Source organism: Centruroides sculpturatus, unplaced genomic scaffold, assembly GCF_000671375.1.
Source record: "Centruroides sculpturatus isolate CEXI.00-Female unplaced genomic scaffold, Cexi_2.0 scaffold259, whole genome shotgun sequence".
Taxonomy (NCBI): domain Eukaryota; kingdom Metazoa; phylum Arthropoda; class Arachnida; order Scorpiones; family Buthidae; genus Centruroides; species Centruroides sculpturatus.
In genome coordinates, this window is record NW_019384410.1 from 265577 (window position 1) to 286755 (window position 21179).

The 21179-nt window shown below is 28.3% G+C and overlaps 1 protein-coding gene across 3 annotated transcripts in view; it reads right to left on the minus strand.

Moving 5' to 3' along the window:
* The window catches only part of LOC111618996 (protein lifeguard 2-like), a 50869-nt gene that overhangs the window by 20641 nt on the left and 9049 nt on the right, over positions 1-21179 (minus strand). For all 3 annotated transcript variants that reach the window (XM_023360625.1, XM_023360623.1, XM_023360624.1), the window contains exons 2-3: positions 17492-17635; positions 11944-12254 (exon numbers count right to left, since the gene is read on the minus strand). In XM_023360625.1, coding sequence (XP_023216393.1) covers positions 11944-12254; positions 17492-17606 — 426 coding nt within the window. In that variant the 5' untranslated portion in view covers positions 17607-17635. The remainder of the gene's footprint in view (positions 1-11943; positions 12255-17491; positions 17636-21179) is intronic.

Below are 21179 nucleotides of genomic sequence, written 5' to 3' on the forward strand. Positions count from 1 at the left end.
AGTCGTTACTTCAAAATTAAAACTTTTAATTTCACTTGTGAATTCGTACTTTTTAAAATCTTTGCTATATTTAATAGCGAGATCTGCATCCGAATTTTTTAAATCGGCAAACTCATGCTTTGTAAAAACCAGCCACAGCGAAAGCAAAAATCGTCATAGATACTATGATACGCTTCTTGTCTAGTCTTCTGAATGGCTTGTGAGCACTAAAATTGGCTTTACTTTACTGCTAGACTTATTACACCACCACAGGACATCAAATTAGACTTAGAAAAACACTGTTTTATTTTTAGAATGCATTTGGGACATGGAGTCTCTCATCAGCTTTTTTCTACAAAAAATATTAGAAGTTAACAATTTTTATAAAAAGACGGTGATTGACAGAAATGAACAAAGAATGTGGACTTACATTTGACATGTGGATTCGATACGTTAAACATTAATTAGAAGACTAAGCACACGTGGTGGTGTAATAAGTCTAGCGGTAAAATAAAGCCAATTTTAGTGCTCACAAGCCATTTGTCACAGATAGTTTTCATATTTTCATAACGCCAATCTATTTGACATAATAGAGTGTCAAGAACACTGTAAATTTATATTTTAAATAATTTTTCGGGTGTCAAGTAACTTCCTTCATCTGGTGTTTTATCTATTTCCATTATCAACTCTTTTTTTTTCGCTTATTAAGAAATCCCTTTTCTATACTTTTTGGTTTGTTTTAAGAATATGATCAATAATAGCATCTGTTAATATTGTTGGCCATAAAGCTATATCATTTATTACTTCCATGTATCTATATATATCGAAGCGTTTTTCTGGACTATTTCTATCTTCTGAGTTTTCGCAATCCCTTTTTTCGGTAGCATTTTAAAGACTGTGAAATTTCTCAAGGAGATTTGATTATTAAGATAATAAATGCTATTAAATTGTGGTTATTAATAGCCGAGGGAGATATAAAGGGGATTGTGTGTCATACCGCTAATACTCAAAAACGAGTCCCGGTACGATTAAAGGAGTTATATGGTGTGGTAGCCTTCTATCACCCATCCACGAAGAAAGTTCTTGTTTTTACCTGAAGGGCGTGACGTTGAAGATATAAAGGCTGGAAGTTTCGCCCTCCTGGAGGTTTTGCAAGCAAACCCCATTTATATTTAGTATTTGAACAACCATAGTAATTGTTTTATAATACCTGCAGCTGAGAATAATGAGAATTGCCGAGAATCAAACGAACTGTTTTCAATTTGATCAACTTTCTGGAACGTTTACAATCGTTCTATAATCGAACCAATATGCAATAACAAATTCGAATTTAAAAAGGTTCGAACATTTGGTTAAAAAATCGAAATAGATAAAAATATTTATAACAATGTATGAAATGTTATCAATTTAATACCCCTAATTACTCAATGAAAATTAAACGTAGTTGTAAACGAAAAATCGCATGTAAAATAGTACAGTAGAAGCCGTTCTTCCGGTTATGCCTTAATCCTCTTCCTCTCCCCCTTGGGGGATTTTGAAAAATTCCTTCTTAGTGTGCGTTTTCATGACGTACCCTAACTGTGTACCAAATTTTACCTCTTTAGGTTCAGCGGTTTGCTCTGGGCGATGATGAATTAATCATAGGTCGAAAAACTCAGCGACTAACAACTTTTCAAGTGTTGCCAGATATAAATGTACAATAACCAACACACAGAAACACACTCCCCTGTAGCGCAATATGATTCAATCTGATTTCTACTGGCTTTTACAGCAAAAGAAAAATCACAGCTACTTCAATTTGATGTGAAAACTGCCTTCCTGCACGGTGATTTAGAGGAGGAAATCTACATAACATAGCCTGAAGGATTTATTAAGTCAAATCAAGCAAACAAGGTATACTTGTTAAAGAAAAGTCTATATGTCTTGAAACAAGCCCCAGAAAGTGGAATAAAAAATTTTTGGAATTCCTTAAACCTAAGAATCTTATCAGATCCATGTGTATTTATGGATATGAAATCTGAAATAATAGTTGTCCTATACATTGGGGATGGATTAGTGATTGGTGACAACCTTAAAAGAATGAAAGAATTGATGGATGAATTAAACAAAGAATTTGAGATAACATGGGGAAAGCCAACTGATATCTTGGAATGGAAATAAAACAACACACTGATGGTTCTATTTTTATCTGCCAGTCCCGGTATATTGAAAAACTACTCAGTTTATTCAATATGGATGAATCAAATCCTACCTATACTCCAATTGAACACTCAAAGGATGACATAACTGATACGAAGGAAGCCAAAGGTAAACCATATAGAGAACCAATAGGTAGCCTCCTATATTTGTCCACTATTAGTAGACTGGCTATAATGTTTGCTGTAAATTACCTAAGTAAACATGTAGAAAATCCAAAACATCATCACTGGACTCAAGCTAAGAGAATTCTGAGATATTTGAGAGGAACTACTGGTTATGGAATCTTATATAATGGCAACAAAAAACTAGCTCTTTATAGCATTGCAGACTTTGCTGGAAACTTGGAGGATAGATGTTTCATCAGGATACCTACTAATGTATTCAGGAGGAGCAGTATCATGGCACTCCAGAAAACAAAGAACTGTTGCATTATCTGCTGTCAAAGCAGAGTATGTTTCTGCCAGTGAAGCTATTAGAGAAATTCTGTTTATGAGAAAATTTGTATTAGAACTAAAAATGCTAAGTAAGGAACCTACAATAATGTACATTGACAACAACAGTGCAATTCACATGATTACTAAAGATGATAAGAAAGCTTCTAAATGAACCAAACATATTGAAGTTAAATATCATTTTGTAAAGGAAAAGATTGGAACAGAAATAGCAATAAAACACAGACAGCAACAAACAGTTAGGTGATATCCTCACAAAACTGCTATCATGGATTAAATTTTAGTATTTTGGAAGTTGTATAGGAGTTTGTAAATTTAAATGAGATTGAATCCTATGCACTCTGGATCTGTCTCTTAATATTTTGTATCTTAAACTTTGAATGTCCTGTATTTAACAGAAATGTAAAAATTTAGGAGAAGTGTTAAAACACTGGCAACACTGCTGTGTGTTCTTTATTCTTGTTCCTGTATTCCCACTGTACAGACTGTAAAATAAAACCTGTCTTTGTTTTCCAATTTGGAGTGCTTTTTATCAATTTTTATGTAATTGCCCATTGCTCACTTAATCATTCAGGGTGATTAAGTGAAATATTTTTTTAATAAAAATTGCATTCAAAATAGTAGTAGCTCATATAATCATGTGTAGGGAATTAGGTATGGATTTACAGTATATTTATATAAATAACTAATATTGTTTAAAAAGTTTCTAAATTGCAACACAGATGTGTTTTTGAAGAAATGGGTTTGGTCAGGTACCTAGAATATAATCTTTAAATATATGATAAACTAGCTGTTACCTGCGACTTTGCCTGCGGAGGTTTTGCAAGCAAACCCCATTTATATTCAGTATTTCAATAACCATAGTAATTGTTATATAACACCTACCACTGAGAATGATGAGAATTGCTGAGAATCAAACAAACTACTTTCAATTTGATCAATTTTTTGGAACGTTTACAATCGTTCTATAAACGAACCAATACGCAATAACAAATTCAAATTTAAAAAGGTTCGAACATTTGGTTAAAAAATCGAAATATATAAAAATATTTATAACAATGTCTGAAATGTTATCAATTTAATACATCTAAGTACTCAATGAAAATTAAATGTAGTTGTAAATGAAAAATCGCATCTAAAGTAGTACAGTAGAAGCTGTTTTTCCGGTTAAGCCTTAATGCTCTTCCTCTCCCCCGCGGGGGAACTTCGAAAAATTCCTTCTTAGTGAGTGTTTTCATGATGTACCCTAACTGTCTACCAAATTTCACCTCTTTAGGTTCAGCGGTTTGCTCTGGGCGATGATGAATTAGTGAGTGAATGAGTCAGTTAGGACAAGCAATTTTATATATATAGATTTCAGTATGAAATGATGATTTTATATAAAATTAATTGTTATTTCATAAAAATATGTAGTGCACCAACTTTTATTAACTAATGAGATTTAATTACAGAGTCTTCCATTTCTTGAATACGAATTACATAGACAATTACTTAATAAGTTAAAGGTAAGAAGTTAAATATTTATAGTTAAATATAATTTTTTTTTACCTCCATGTCCTTACTTTTATGGATTTCTGTTTGTATTCTTGTTTACTTGGACCTTCTTGTTTATTAATAGGACTGGTAATACTGGTATAGCTTACAATTAACAAATAGAGGAGATCTTATTAAAAAAATAAAAACAAAATATCTTGATTTTCAAATGAAAATAAACAAGTCTTGCTAATAAAGAAGTCCTATTAATAAACAAGGTCCAAGTAGACAAGGATACAAACAGAAATTTATAAGTATAAGCATTTAAGAAATTTTAATTAATATTTTAATTAATTAATTTTCAAATACAATCAGTAAAGTCCTCATGGACAAGATATTACTGCCCCAAAATAACAATAAAAACTTTTGTAGGTAAAAACAATTACACTGCTGATATTACACTTAATTACACTATACATAAGTAATAAGAATTAATGCTTTGTTTAGTATTTGATTGTATCTTGTTCACTTTTTAAGATCATTGGTAGTAAACAAAATAATTGCTGTAGAGAACTTATCATATGGAAACACCAGGTGATTTTATTATACATACTTTATTATTTAAAAATAAAATGAATATCAAGGTATTTGTCCCTCATCAGTCCTATACATATCTGATAAATTGTAACAATGAATTACAATATGAATTATAACCATTTATTATATTTCACACACAAAATATTAGTAAAATAAATTATCTGCAGTGGTATATGTATATTGGTGAAAACTGGATTATTAAAAGGGATAAAAATAGTAAAATAAAATAAATTAAAATTTAAAAAATAATTAAATTGATTTTAATAATCTAATAAAATATGATAAAAGGTTATATAGTTGTTAAAGTATTATTACATAGGTGAGACTGGTAGAATATTAAAAACTAGAATCAGAGAACATTTACATGCAGTTAGGTATAATTATTCCACATCTATGCATACCACAATCAAGAAGGTTGTGAAATTTTACTTGATAGCAATAAAAATTTTTAAAGAAAAAAACATTATCGAAAGAAAACTTCTTAAATATTTAGAAATTATAGAAATTAATGAAAACAAAATAAATTTGAATAGAGGAGTTATCATTAGAACTGCAACCATTACTACAAAAATGAGAAGAATCCATGTTAGATACTCTTTTGTCCTCCTCCCTCCACCCACAGGTTATAATAATTTATTGTACTGTATAACTATCAGCACAGTTGATGAATGTACAGTAAAATTTTTCACACCTTTTTATATATTAATTTTTGTAAATGTTTTTCAGTATTTCATTAAAAAGTTTCACCTTTATACAACCTTTTTCCAATTTTAACAGCATTTAGCCTGTATTACAGTTATACTCTTTTTTCACATTTTATTAGAGTATTACAGTCAATTTACTTTATTTTTAGTTTTACTATTTTTACTCCCTTATAATAGTCCAGTTTTCACCAATATAGATATATCATTCCAGATAATTTGTTACTAAATTTTTATGTGAAATGTAATAAATGGTTGTAATTCATAGTTACTTCATTTGCTACAATTTATCAGATATGTATAGGACTGATGAGGGGTGAATAGCTTGAAATGCATTTTCTGTTTAAATTATAGTGTCTGTATAATCAATCACCTGGTGTTCCACATGATAAATTTTATGTTTTCTACCAATGAATAAGAATTGAAAAAACTGAGCAAGTGTTAACAGGTAAATAATACAATGAAATATAAAAAATAATACAATATAATGGTAAAACATTCCAACAAAAATGTAAAAATGTGATTAACTCTTTAAGCCCATTTGTTTTGCTTCGAATGCCACTCAGAAATCCATAAAAAATTGATTGTTTCTATTAAATTATTATTTCCACTCAAACGCAAATCTGACATCCAAAAGAATTTCCGGGAAATAAAAAAATAAAATCCCCTCCAAAAAGTGTTTTTACAAAAAAAGTATATAAAAAAAAATTAAAATAATTTAAAATAAATGCTTTTATTTGAAAAATATAGCGGCAAGGATTGTTGTTGTTTCATTTAACAAGGCGTGAAATTTCACACATGCAGTCTACATTGTTTACAAACTGGGAGACCTTGAGAACAGCTGGTGTCAGCTTTCCTGGATAGTTCTCATGTATGCCTTGGGAATATTGGTTTAAAGCTGGAGGGAAGCTAACTTACTGCATCTGTTCAGATATAACACAATATTTTTGATTTTTGTGCTATTAAATTACAAGGGGACCAAAAAAGGTATGGGAAAAATTTTACTTAACAAAAAACAAAAAAAACATGCTGATGTCATAAAAGACATCCAATAGCATTTTTAAAGATTTTACTGAAGTCAAATTGGTCAAATCAAGTTGGGAACGATTTAATTAATTTGATAAAAAACTCCCATAAAAAACAATAGTGCAAGTAATTACCTAATTAATATCATAAAATATTTTTGTTGCAATAATAATTCATGAAATTTGCAGAGATCATAGATAAAAAATTATTTTTTATCTATGATCATACATTTTTGGAAAAATTNCAAAAGGTAAAGCATGGATCTGAAGATAATGCAGAAAAATGCTCAGAGGATAAGGATAACTTGCCAAAAAGAAAATGCTCTCGGTTAATAGTGCTTTTAGTGATGACGAAGAAAACATTGTTTAATTTATATTAATATGTATCACTTAAAAAAATTTTAATGAAGATATTTATCTTAATTATGAAAATATACTAGCATGTTTTTTTAATTTTTGGAACCTAACCCTCCTTTTCGTATTAGTTCTTTGTTTCGTATAACACAAATTCGCATAACACGGCAATTTTTTGGAACGTAACTACCGTGTTATACGGGGTTACCTGTACATATTATTATTATTATCCTAAATTGTAGAATGCTTTTTATTATTCTAAATTATTAAGTTGTTATTTTAATAATTGTAAATAATTACACAAAGAAATAACATATTAAATTGTTATAAATAATAATTAAAACACTTTTCAATTTTGACAACTCTATACACACAAATAATCCCAATATACTGTATATGTATACACAAGTTTTTTCTGTATGTGTGTTTGTTGTGATTACTCATGTAATGAGCAATTATTTATTGTGACATCATCACAATGCCAGGTTGCAATTTTTAATCATATTTTTAATTTTTTTAAATTTAAAATATATGCTCTCCACCCCAAATTAGTAGTGTTTGCCCCTGTAAATCATTCTTTTCCATTAACAATAGAGTTGTGCTGTTCATCTAGCTAACATCTTTCAGTGAAAAATTTTTGAATTAAAATAACACAACTTCCAGCTTGCATCAGAAGTTCGTATGTTGTTAATTGGAACCTCCTGCCCCTAAGCTTTCCAAATCTGGTCTCATCTTTCATCTACCTAACTCCATTCTTGAGATTAAGGAAAGACAAACAGATGGACAGACAATAGTGGGAATTTATAGGTCTACAGTTTTTTAAATTGTAGTCCAATAAATAAATTTTCTATTTAAACAAGTGATAAGACAATTATTCATTTATTTATCTTCCCAGTAATAAATTATTTAGGCAATAAGACATTATTTAAATTGGATAAATGTCAGATAAGAGACAGATATCAGAAGACAAAAATACTAAATCCTGTCATGCAAAATTTATCAGAACAGATTTGCAAATTTGAAACAGAGCAAAATTAAAATCTCAAAACAAACTTGTAATTTCAAATACACAATGCATAGCAAAGATTTCATTAAAAAAGAATATATAATAAGATAAATAAATTAAACTTTTGGATATACAAGACTAATCATTTCTATACAAACACCTTAATTAAAAAGTTTATAAAGGTACCCAATTGGTCTAGGAATACTAATAGGTTTGTTGCAAGATCAATTATAGGCAATGCATAATGCAACCCAAATGTATTTGAAATTACATGTCAATTTGTCATATTTAAAACTTCAATTACACACACCATACCAAATTTGTAATCCTACTGATTATGAATTTTCACCTAAATATGAAAGATTTGAATTAGCTGTCAAATGTGCTTGTGAAAATTGTTGAAAGTTGAAAATCATTTAAATTTATCACATTTATATTGTTTCCACTTATTTTGTTAAATTTAAAATAAATGATAAAAGTATATGCATGAAAAATTACACAGGTCAACAAAAAAAAGTTTTTTTTTTTTGGTGCCTAGGATTTTAGAACTGATTTTAGCTATATTTGGGTCGCTGAATCCAAATATGAAATCAGTTTTTTTCTATCAGCTCTACTTTTTTAGATCTGTGTTTTTTTAACGTACAGTGCTACTTGAAATGTGCAACTCTAATTCCAATTTGTACAGTTCTAAATCACATATGCAAGAAATGATTCCTGTATATTTTCCCCATTGTTAGTCTGCCGTCCAGTTAGTTTCAGGTAAATCCATCAAATGAAGCAAGCATTCGGTAACGAATTGACATTCAATGCTTCAACTAGAGTTGAGGTAAGTTTGTAAGTTCTAGCCGTGCAGTGTCTAGATCAGTGTTTCCATTTTTTTTGTGCTATGCCCCACCTAAGCCTTTCTAAAATTCTTATGCCCCCCTAACGTATACACTTAATTGCCACACTGTTTTGTCGTAACCACAATAAAACCTGATCCTTTCATCAAAGTCTCTCATACTTTCCAGTTGTTGCCAAACACAACCTGGAACACAACTCATGTCTGTCCACCTCAAGGTCTGGGCAAAGAATGCCCTTTCTCCTCTTTCATCAGCATCAGGACTTCATTCATCTCTGTTCTCAGTGGTTCCAAGAATTGTTAATCCCACCCCAAGGGAAAAGGGTTATAAAGGAAAGTTCTAGAAGGAAAGGGAAACAAAGAACAAAGTACTGTGTTCTAGATGCTTTTATNATATAAAGACATAGTCAAAGAGATATTTAGTATGTTACCAGAAAAAATAATCTGACAGTCAAAATAGTTCATGAATTATGAGCTATAACACATGCCTCACAAAACTTCATAGCAATCATCCATCAACCAACTTAAGCAAAATCTGCTTATTTTTTAAAGATGTCTGTTTTTAATTTATTCTGCATTATTTTAAATTGCAGCATTTTTCTTCTCTTACCATCAATTATTCTTCATTAAATTTGTTTATTATTTACTCTTATTTAATTTACTTTCCATACTGCTTAATGGAGTTCAATTTTCTGTTTATATTAAACTGAGTGCTTTTGGACTTTTTTGTCCTTCTTCAGAGCTTATTTGTTCTAAGTGAACACTGTTTTAGAATGTTTTCAAATTCTCCAACCAGCTTTCTTATTGTTACAACATGTCTATTGACATATGTTTAAAAAAAAAAAAGCACTCCATTTGAATTATCAATTCCAAATTTAAACTTTAATTTATAACTACCATTTTACTTTCTTGTTTTCTTTATTTACAATAAACTCTTCTTATTCATAATCCACTTCCATATCTTTCAAGTGGAATCACTAGAAAGTAAGTTGCGATGGTATGGAGTGTAAGGATTTAACTAATATTGTTTATATAAATAATTATAAATTGCAACACAGATACAGTGCATATCACAAAATTATACAAAACTTTAGTGATGGACTGCCAAAATTCTTGGTAATATTAAAATAAAAATTTTCTGTATAAATTTAATTACAGAAAAATTATTATTATATCATCAATATGCATCACAGAATTAATGATGCATTCAAATACAATTTCTAAAACAACTGACAGCATAATAGGAAACTTTTCTATTATTGATAAACAGTCAATTTGATTTTCTTCTGTATTTTCATGCATAACTGTATTAAGATATTCTTCTCTCAATGAAACATTTATAATTATATTCTTTCCTATATAGCAGGGGTGGCCAAGCTCCTTGATAGTCCGAGCCATTTTTCAAAATTTGAAATTTTTCGCGAGCCGCAATTAAAGGTATGCAAAAAATTCCAGATTACAAAATATATCCGTAGCAAGAGTGATACAAATTGTTTCCTCCAGAGCACAATGTCAACTGTCCATTGCAATGACAGTTTACAAATTCAAAATCGGTCTGGAGTCGGTCAATAACAGACGATTACGCCACTGTTTATGTTCGTTCGTGCAGTTTTCGATGAGTCATATCATTCTTAACTTGAACGGAAATGAATTTTGTTACAACGTTGCACTTAGTCTTTCATATTTGTTGTTAGTAATTTAAAAGACATTTTGAAACACATACAAAACGATAATAATTTTTTAAAATATAATAACACAAAAATGAAAAGGGAACTCGGGTACAGTACATTTATCGAGAGCCACAAATAATCCTTCGAAGAGCCGCATGTGGCTCGCGAGCCGCAGGTTGGCCACCCCTGCTATATAGTCTTCACATATAAACTTAAATAAGCATTTTAAATAATAAATATGATAATCACATACATACATATTTTATATGCATTTAAAACCAATTAATGACCATTGTTCTTTTATAATGGACAGTTAAAAAAATTAAAATATTTCAACAGATATCACCCAATTAATTTGAATGACAAAATAATTTACTAAAAACATAAATTTTCTAATAAACTTTAAAAAAAGAAAAAAAAAGTGGTATAGTAATGATATGATTAATATGCCCCAGCTGGAGATATTGAGCAAACAATAAATAAATAAAATAAAAAAATATTTTGTAAATCAATAATAATTATATATAGTTTGGGGAGAAGAAAAGTGAGACTATATATATCAAGGATATGTTTACTTTTCACCATATATGAAAAAAATTTTTTTACTTTTTGCCACAGGCACAATATTTTGATGCTATGCCACTAATTATTAATGCTATTTATATTATTGAATTTTAAAAAACAAATTTGTTTTTAGTGCAGACATTAATAACTCAAAAATATGAATTACTGAACATTATTCTGTTTAATCAGTAATTTTTTCACAGAATAGCTTTAATTTTATATTTCATGACATGTTTTAGGCATGCATGTAACTTAAATGCAAATGCATTGTAATGCTAATAATGTTCTAAATTTAAAGTTATTGCATTATTTGCATAATTCAGTTTTGTTGTTTTAATAATTAACTTTTGTAACTATGTTACATAACAAGTTTCTAAAACCTAGTTTTGGTTTTAAATGTGAAATGTCTTGATACTGATAGAAATCTTGATCTTGGACAAAAATTTCTCAGTCTCATTTTGGTCTTCCAAAATAGTGTCTCATTAACAAAACTGGATTTACATAATATATATATATATTTCAAGAATTGTAGAGATGCATACATTCTATATATAAAGATGTAAGTACAACATGTAGTTGGTGCTATTATCTAAACTCATCCAGAACCTGGTAATTCTGGTCAATCCCATGTCTAGAGTAAAAAGAGAGGTCTGGTGACAAGAAGGTCTTCTAACTATAAAATAAAGCCATGTACATCAATAAACCTTTGCTGGAAAGCACGAATGGTTTTTGATTTATAAATCTGTATAACTGGCTGCATGTGAGAGTACAGGCCTGCATTGGCACTCAAAGACAGTACATGGTATATTGATGCAGTCTGAGTATTGTTGACATATGCTATACTTTAGAACCTGTGCATATATTAGTATACTGTACATGATCATTTCCAGTAACCCAGCCTATTACCTGAAGGTATAATCTTGAGTAAACTGAAACATATTCAGAGTATTGCAAATTTTTTTCATCAGTAAAGTTTAATTTACAAGCAAGCCTTAAAAATTATTGAATATATGTTAATATTACGTAAATTTACTTGGAATTTGTAATACACAATATTTATTTAATTATATAATAAATAATACCTTTCTTATAAAAACACGTCTGATTGCTTTATCTGTAATTCCTTCCCATCCTTTCATTGAATCAGATTCATATCCATTATTTTCTGACACATAAGTTGGTGGTGGTTCATTATAGGGTTGATTAGTTTGTGAAAATTCTGGTGAATATGGGTATGATTGTCCACCAGCTGGATAACTAGAGCCAGCAGGATATCCTGCTGTTGGTGGATATCCTGGTGCTGGTGGATATCCCGATGCTGGTTGATATCCTGGTGCTGATGGATAGCCTGTTCCAGGTGGACCTGTTCCTGTTGTATAATTAGGTGCAAAACCTTCAAAAAAATAAATAATTACATAATTATATGTAATAATTAATAATTACAAAATTACATGTAATAAAATTTCAGTTTTAAATAATAAAAAAATCATAATAAATATCAAGTAGATATTTTTTATTCTTTCTACAAACAATAGAATTAAAATACTTGAAATCATTGTCAATTTTAATCAAATTCCTATTAGTTATAGAATGAATCAGCTAATTCCAATGGATATTAGTATAAAAACATAGCAATTTAAAATTGTAGAATTTTAATAAAACATGAAAAAAGATACTAGTTAAAAATGTAAAGTATTCTATTATTATCTGATTCTATTAAACTCTCCAATACTAAATGAATGAGGATCTTTGCCACATCTATAGTGCAAACTTTACCCTAATCTCAGCATACATAATTTTATGAACTTCAGCACACTACAGAAAAGATTATGAAACTAACTACTATGCACTATTATAAAAAGAATACTGACAAGAGAATAAGTCATAAACAAAGAAAGCTAATTAATATTTATGCTTTAAACTTTGTCACTATTTGTATAATAGTTTAAAAATTATATCAGAGTTGAATGAAATTGAAAATACTTCATTATTTTCAGTATAATAGTTAGAGAAAGACCAAACTTTGTAGAAATACAACTAATATGATTCAAAATTTACTGAATAGTGCTATCAAATATGAAACTGTAATAAGAAAACATTATATCTCTAACTCTTGTGGAACTTTGCTCCTGTTATGTTGTATTTCATTGCAAAGAGCTTCACTGAAATTATGATAGATTTCATAACCTTCTTGCAGATTTCTCTTGAAATATCTTTTTTAACTAATAAAAACTAAGTTATAATTTTAATATAGTGGAATACATTTATAACAAACATGGTTAAAACAAGAAAAACTTTGAGTTCAATTAACCCATTTTCCTGAATATAAAGTCAGTGTATTTAATTATCCTATTTAATAAATTTTTTTAAAAATTTGCCTATTAAAATATCTTAATAAACATTTATTATACTATTTTGTAAACATACTGTGCTACAACATATAATTTATTTATTTAAAAATGAGTAGACCACATATTTAAACAATGAAACTTCCTGAATTACTATGTAGGTAAACAGCATGTGTCCAGTGAGAACCTCACAGGTTACAACATAGGTTTTATAAAAAGTACAGTGGAATTTCTTGAAATGTACCTTAATTATTTTTAAAGTGATCCAAAAAGTGTTAAGTTGCCCAAACCTAGATCCCTACAAATATCTCAATTTTAAATCCTGAAACCCAGCTGTATTTTATGAAATAAGAAAAAAAAAAGTGGTCCATATTTAAGGTGACACCCAAAAATGTGTTACTGTAAAAGCAAAGACATATTGAGCAGATTAAAGTTGTACTTGGTCTATTGTTCTCTTATATCATGGAGGCACTTCAATCTAAACAAATGACTTAACATATGCACATCACAGTTCAGATAGAATTTTCACTTCAAAATACATTTCAAACTAACTGAATTCCTTACCATATAAATCTCTATATCCTCAGCCAGACAAAAGTACAGTTACGAACTAATTGTATTTTGAATTATCTGAGTTCAAATAAACGAGGATTTCCTGTACAGTAAAAACTTATCTGGTTCATTCATACACAGCTAAAACACCACAGTACACACAGAACTGTATTGAATTTCATAATAGCTTTTCATACTATAAAATAGACATATGGTATGTAAGGAGTATGGAATCAAACCATTAAAGTCATCAACCAAAAAAAAATTAGGACCAAATTTCAAAACTGTTTGAAAACTAATGTAGAAGATGCATTGCTCTTGTGGTTCAAGAAATGGAGACATTCCAGTAAGCGGGACCATGCTACAAGAAATAGCCATTGAATTGTTTTTGAAATTGTTTAATATTGAATTCAATTACATTTGCAGATGGGTCAATCATTTTAAGAAATGTCAATATTTTTATGAGAAAAAAATCTCTGGTGAAACTAACAATGTTGATGAATCACAAATAAAAGATTGGATTAAAAGCAATTAAAAAATATCTTTAATGCTACAAAAAAGTCTTCAAATTACTGCCCAATAGAGAATTAAAATTTTACACAGAGAAATGTATGGATGGTAGGTAAACTTTTGAAAGAGCAGATTACAATACTTGTTTGCACAAACAGGTATGAAGCAAAAAAGAAAGTTATTGATTATTGGAAAAACTGACAAACCACGGAGTTTTAAAAATATTAAGACAATGCGTGTTGATTGAGTTACCAAAAAGTTTGGATGACTTCTGAATTACTCAAAAAACATTTGAAGTTGTGGGGGATCTATTATAGAACTGGTATGCAACAATTAAATATTCTTCTCTTGGTAGATAAGTGCACCATTCATCCATTCAAACTTTCAAATTTAAAAAATATTAAGCTTGTCTTCCTCCTTCCAAATATGACAAGTATAATTTAACTAACAAATAAAGGAATCATTCAAAATCTACATCATCATTATTGAAAGATTTTGCTCAGAAAAGTTATAAAAGGCTTGAAAAAAATAAGATCTCAACAGTTACAGTTCTTGGGATAATTCAAGTATAAAAAAGAGAACAAAATAACATCATTCCTGCCACAAATTGTAACTGTTAAATCCAATTGAAACTTACAGATGACGATTTTCTGTCAAAAGATGACATTTTCCTTTCAGAATGAATTCAAAACACAATACTACAAATCTCTTGAAAGTTGATCTATCTGTTACTGATGAATTCACTATAATCAATAATGATGTGATCAAATCGACTTGACTAATGTAGAAATTGTAAAACATATTAAGAATTCACAAATGAAGACTGATAAAGCTGATGATAACGAAGAAAATGAAATGCAGATTGAAGAACCATGATTTTATGTAATAGTTAATAAATAAGGAATAGTCATGGGAAAAGATATGTATTTCTTCTTACTGGATTATTTGTTATTTATATTAAAATATTATCATAAAAACACAATAAATTATAAACAATTTCTACAAATTAATTATTTTAATTGATATAAATACAGGTAACCCCCGTATAACACGGCACTTCTATAGCACGGATTCACTCTAACACGGTTTGAGAATTGGTACCACCCCCCATATAACACGGTACTTTTATAGCACGGATTCACTCTGACACGGTTCGAGAATTGGGTAAAACCCTCGTACAACAGAAAATGTAATAAATTTTTACATACTTAAGTAATAATAGTTCACGAAAATTATTATTTTCGTGAACTATTAGTACTTAAGTATGTAAATTTTCTTTTCTCGCCTTCTGTCGATACACGTGGTCCTTCTCAAAACTTGTTTCAATGTTGCCAGATCTCGACGCTTCTGCTTCTGATGTTGCCGAATGTTTTTCCCTTATTCCATACTTGCTTTATTCTTCATAAGTGCTTAGCACCATATAAGGAAATTTATAAAGACCTTTTAACTAGAAGCAAGCAATCTAAAATTACATACATTTTGCAAAAGGTAAAGCATGGATCTGAAGATAATGCAGAAAAATGCTCAGAGGATAAGGATAACTTGCCAAAAAGAAAACGGTCTCGGTTAATTAATAGTGTTTTTAGTGATGACGAAGAAAGCATTGTTTAATTTATATTAATATGTATCACTTAAAAAAATTTTAATGAAGATATTTATCTTAATTATGAAAATATACTAGCATGTTTTTTTAATTTTTGGAACCTAACCCTCCTTTTCGTATTAGTTCTTTGTTTCGTATAACACAAATTCGCATAACACGGCAATTTTTTGGAACGTAACTACCGTGTTATACGGGGTTACCTGTACATATTATTATTATTATCCTAAATTGTAGAATGCTTTTTATTATTCTAAATTATTAAGTTGTTATTTTAATAATTGTAAATAATTACACAAAGAAATAACATATTAAATTGTTATAAATAATAATTAAAACACTTTTCAATTTTGACAACTCTATACACACAAATAATCCCAATATACTGTATATGTATACACAAGTTTTTTCTGTATGTGTGTTTGTTGTGATTACTCATGTAATGAGCAATTATTTATTGTGACATCATCACAATGCCAGGTTGCAATTTTTAATCATATTTTTAATTTTTTTAAATTTAAAATATATGCTCTCCACCCCAAATTAGTAGTGTTTGCCCCTGTAAATCATTCTTTTCCATTAACAATAGAGTTGTGCTGTTCATCTAGCTAACATCTTTCAGTGAAAAATTTTTGAATTAAAATAACACAACTTCCAGCTTGCATCAGAAGTTCGTATGTTGTTAATTGGAACCTCCTGCCCCTAAGCTTTCCAAATCTGGTCTCATCTTTCATCTACCTAACTCCATTCTTGAGATTAAGGAAAGACAAACAGATGGACAGACAATAGTGGGAATTTATAGGTCTACAGTTTTTTAAATTGTAGTCCAATAAATAAATTTTCTATTTAAACAAGTGATAAGACAATTATTCATTTATTTATCTTCCCAGTAATAAATTATTTAGGCAATAAGACATTATTTAAATTGGATAAATGTCAGATAAGAGACAGATATCAGAAGACAAAAATACTAAATCCTGTCATGCAAAATTTATCAGAACAGATTTGCAAATTTGAAACAGAGCAAAATTAAAATCTCAAAACAAACTTGTAATTTCAAATACACAATGCATAGCAAAGATTTCATTAAAAAAGAATATATAATAAGATAAATAAATTAAACTTTTGGATATACAAGACTAATCATTTCTATACAAACACCTTAATTAAAAAGTTTATAAAGGTACCCAATTGGTCTAGGAATACTAATAGGTTTGTTGCAAGATCAATTATAGGCAATGCATAATGCAACCCAAATGTATTTGAAATTACATGTCAATTTGTCATATTTAAAACTTCAATTACACACACCATACCAAATTTGTAATCCTACTGATTATGAATTTTCACCTAAATATGAAAGATTTGAATTAGCTGTCAAATGTGCTTGTGAAAATTGTTGAAAGTTGAAAATCATTTAAATTTATCACATTTATATTGTTTCCACTTATTTTGTTAAATTTAAAATAATTAATGAAAATATAATCTAAAATATTCTCAATCTCTCAACTGAAATTACTGGAATTATCCCATCTTCTCTAATTTATCACAAAAGAATATTTTAATATGAATGTATTAAATATTAATTTTAAGTAAATTTTATTACAAAAATATTCATACCAGTTGGAGGTGCAGTTCCCATTTGAAATCCAGGTGGTGGAGGTTGTGTTCCAGGATATGCTTTAGGATATGGTGCTCCTTGAGGATAAGTACCATATTCATTTTGCGGTTGCATGTTGACTATCTCCTTAAAAGACTGCCTCACTTGTAATATAGAAAAAAAAATATTATATAAATATATATTAAAAGAACTTAAAGCATTTTATTGATAAATTAATAATATTTTAAATGCAACTAATATAAGAAAAGAATAAATCTTAAATATTCATTCTCAATATAAATAAAATCTAATAGCTAAAATTTGAAAAGTGTCATGCTACAAAACAAACACCTCATTCTTTAAATTAAAATCAATACTGTCCAAAGAGGAAGATGAACCTTTGTAAAGGTGCAAGACTAAGGATAGAAATCTGGTGATAAAGGAAACTTTTATTTAATGATTCTGAGTAGTTTAACATTAAATAAAAGTCTACATAACAGTCATAAAACATAATTTGTATATAAATCAGAACAACTTCCAAACACTTAGCTTAAATTTTTTATATCATAATAAGAGATTAAATTTGGACAAGTGAAAATAAAACATTCATAAAAAAAAATAATTCATAAAGATGACATACACAATGAAAGAAACAACCATTGTTATTCTTTTTATCAGAATTATATTCTTAAACAAGCATAACCTTCAATCTAGCAGAGAACTTTTATTAAAATAAAAGCATTAACAAATTTAAATATACTGTTGGCCAAGTAAAATGCAACACAATGTAGGACTCTAGATATTGCAGGTGTTGCATTTTACTTGGCCAGCAGTGTAGATAATTTTTCACTAGGGATATTACTGAGAATGATACTGAAAGCCTGCCAAAACACAATTTTCTACTGGTTTAAAGACGATCATCATATAAAGTATTTGATTTATTTCAATGTCAAAAAAAATCCAAACAAAAATATTTTGAAATTAAAATATTTTCATTTATATTTATTTTAAAATAATCTGTTAAAATATATCATTTTATATAATTAATGTATTCCTTAATTCTTTTTAAACAGTTTTTAATAATGTGTCATGATAAGAATTTTAGTTTAAAATGCATTTATTGTGTACTTTGTACAACATTACAAACTGAAATACTTTGAAGATATTACAACTGTTAAGAAATACAGCACTGATACATACTTATAAATAAGACAGTGTGGCAAGAATTTTTATTGTCCCATGCCCAAAAATGTTTTCTTTCATGCCCAGTTTGCACTAAATTTTAAAAAATTTTTGTCTAAATTCTCATTTATATGTTAATTTTTGCAATTTTAGGTATTTTTTTTTCAGAAAAATAAAAAATTGTCCAGAATTCTTCAACAATTGCTCTGGGCATAAAATGACAAGCTTAGATATACAGTACACAATTTTTTTTTTATGACTAGAATTTAGAAATCTAGTCATTAAAAAAATCTAGCTTATATGCCCATCTGACAGACCTGTCAGATGGGCATATAAGCTAGATGACTAGATTGCCATAGAATGTAATAATAATAATTTTATTTGTAATATTATACCTTGTAAAATTATTTAATTTTGTGCTGTAAATGATGGATCACTATCCTTATCGAACATCTTTTTAAATGTTAAAACAATTAAATGCAGTGAGATTTGAATGATAGAACTGTTTTTTATGTATTCATTCCTGATGACGACCTCTAAATGATGGCCAAAAATGTTTGAGGAATAAAATTTTTATTTACTGTTTGCTGGAAATCACATTTAGGTATTGGTTGTTTGATCATGCAGTTCTGGTTTGCTGTTTTCTTGTACAGAGGTTACACAATTATTTACAATAGATAAACATAGATACAAAACTAAAAAAATTAGTACATTTGAATGGAGAGTACACAAATTTATAAATCTAAGTTGACAATATATACATTACATAGAGTGGAGATAAAATAAAAAGAGAACTTTTAGATGATGAAAGTGAACAATAATCTGCTCTGTAAAGAACATATGACATAAAATATACAGCAGTTATATTCATTATACACAGGAATGAAATAGAGATAGCATATTGTAGTTCTTAATGTTAAACAGTTTAATAAATATTAATAATTATAATTAGTAATAAATATTAATAATAATAATTAGCAAATATTTAAATACATCTTTGTTTCTTTGAAGATGGTTTAACTCACAGGATCAGGAAGCATTACTCATAATGAGTAAAGTTTGAAGAGTGTCTACTATCTGTCAGCATGAAGTAGTCAAAGATGTAGTGCCAGATACCATCAAAACCTATATAGACAGAAATTAAACTAGCCATATAAACTTTGAAGATCTAATCCATTAAGCCTATTCAAGCCATGCACATCTTAACCTTTACCCAATGGAGGGCAGTCCAACTTTGGTTAGATTGTTGGCCATAATGTTACACAATATTTGCATTCTCAATCCCATACTTTTGCATACTAGACATAGCATACTGATATTTGCAATGTCAAATTTCAGTGAGTGACAAACTGACTCTCCAGTAAAAATGCTGTAAGGCAAAGTTGTGGAAATCTTAAATTTGATATAGGCATATGATTTTATTCCAAATTTATTCATCGTCATTACCTTAGTGTGTTCTTTTTATAAAAGATTTTAAACTATTATGGTAAGTAATAGGTTATTAAAAGTGATGTTAATAATATTCAATAAACTGGTGTTATAGTATTTTGAAAACAAGCTTTACAATTGTTTCATTTATCAAACAAATCAATAACCTTTAAACACCAGTAATGTAAGTTTAATGAAAACTTTGAATGTTTTCGGCCTTATCCAAGACCTGCTTCAGGTTTTTAACAAAACATATTCCAAAATGGAATGCTCAGAACAAACATAAGTTGTTTGAATGTATGTTTGTTATTCCATTAGTTATTCCATTCATAAGTTATTTAAACTTATGTTACTGGTGTTTAAAGGTTATTGATTTGTTTGATTAGTTCCAGTAATCCAAGAAGAAGGTAGTTTTAATGTTTCATTTATATTAAAAAAATTAATCCAATACTTTTGTAAAAAAAATATCTTCTAAGATTAGATATACAAAATTAATAATCAGAAAATTATGTCAGTTTTCAAGAATGTATCATCTATACAGCAGATTAGAGTATTTTCATATTGATATTTTCCATGATAGAATGTTTATTTTACCAGAGTCAAATGATATGGTGAAACACTGATATAATTTTATCAGAGTTAATGAAATTTTAATTTGCCTATACAAAATAAAAAAAAAAGCAATTCATAGATTATTTAATAATGTTTGAAAAAAACTTTAAATAATAGAAATGAATTATGATAAAATGTTATGTTATACATGTTACATTAAAAAACAAACTATATTAAATCTGATAAATAGTATTTGTATTTTTAGATTTAATAGTAAATTTTGCATTTTAAGTTTATTAAAACAATGTATGCTCAATTGAGTAAGAAAATTTAGAAAATGCAATTTTCTTAGCACTTTTGCTGCTACCGATTGAAAAAGAAAACTACACAGAATATGACAAATTTTTTTCCATAAAATTTGTCAATATTTCATTTACATTAAAAATAAAAAATATATACTTTTTCATTTTGAACAATCTTTATGGAATTATATATGATGACATGAAATTAAGTCTTTGGCACAAATGTATATAAGTAATGACAAAC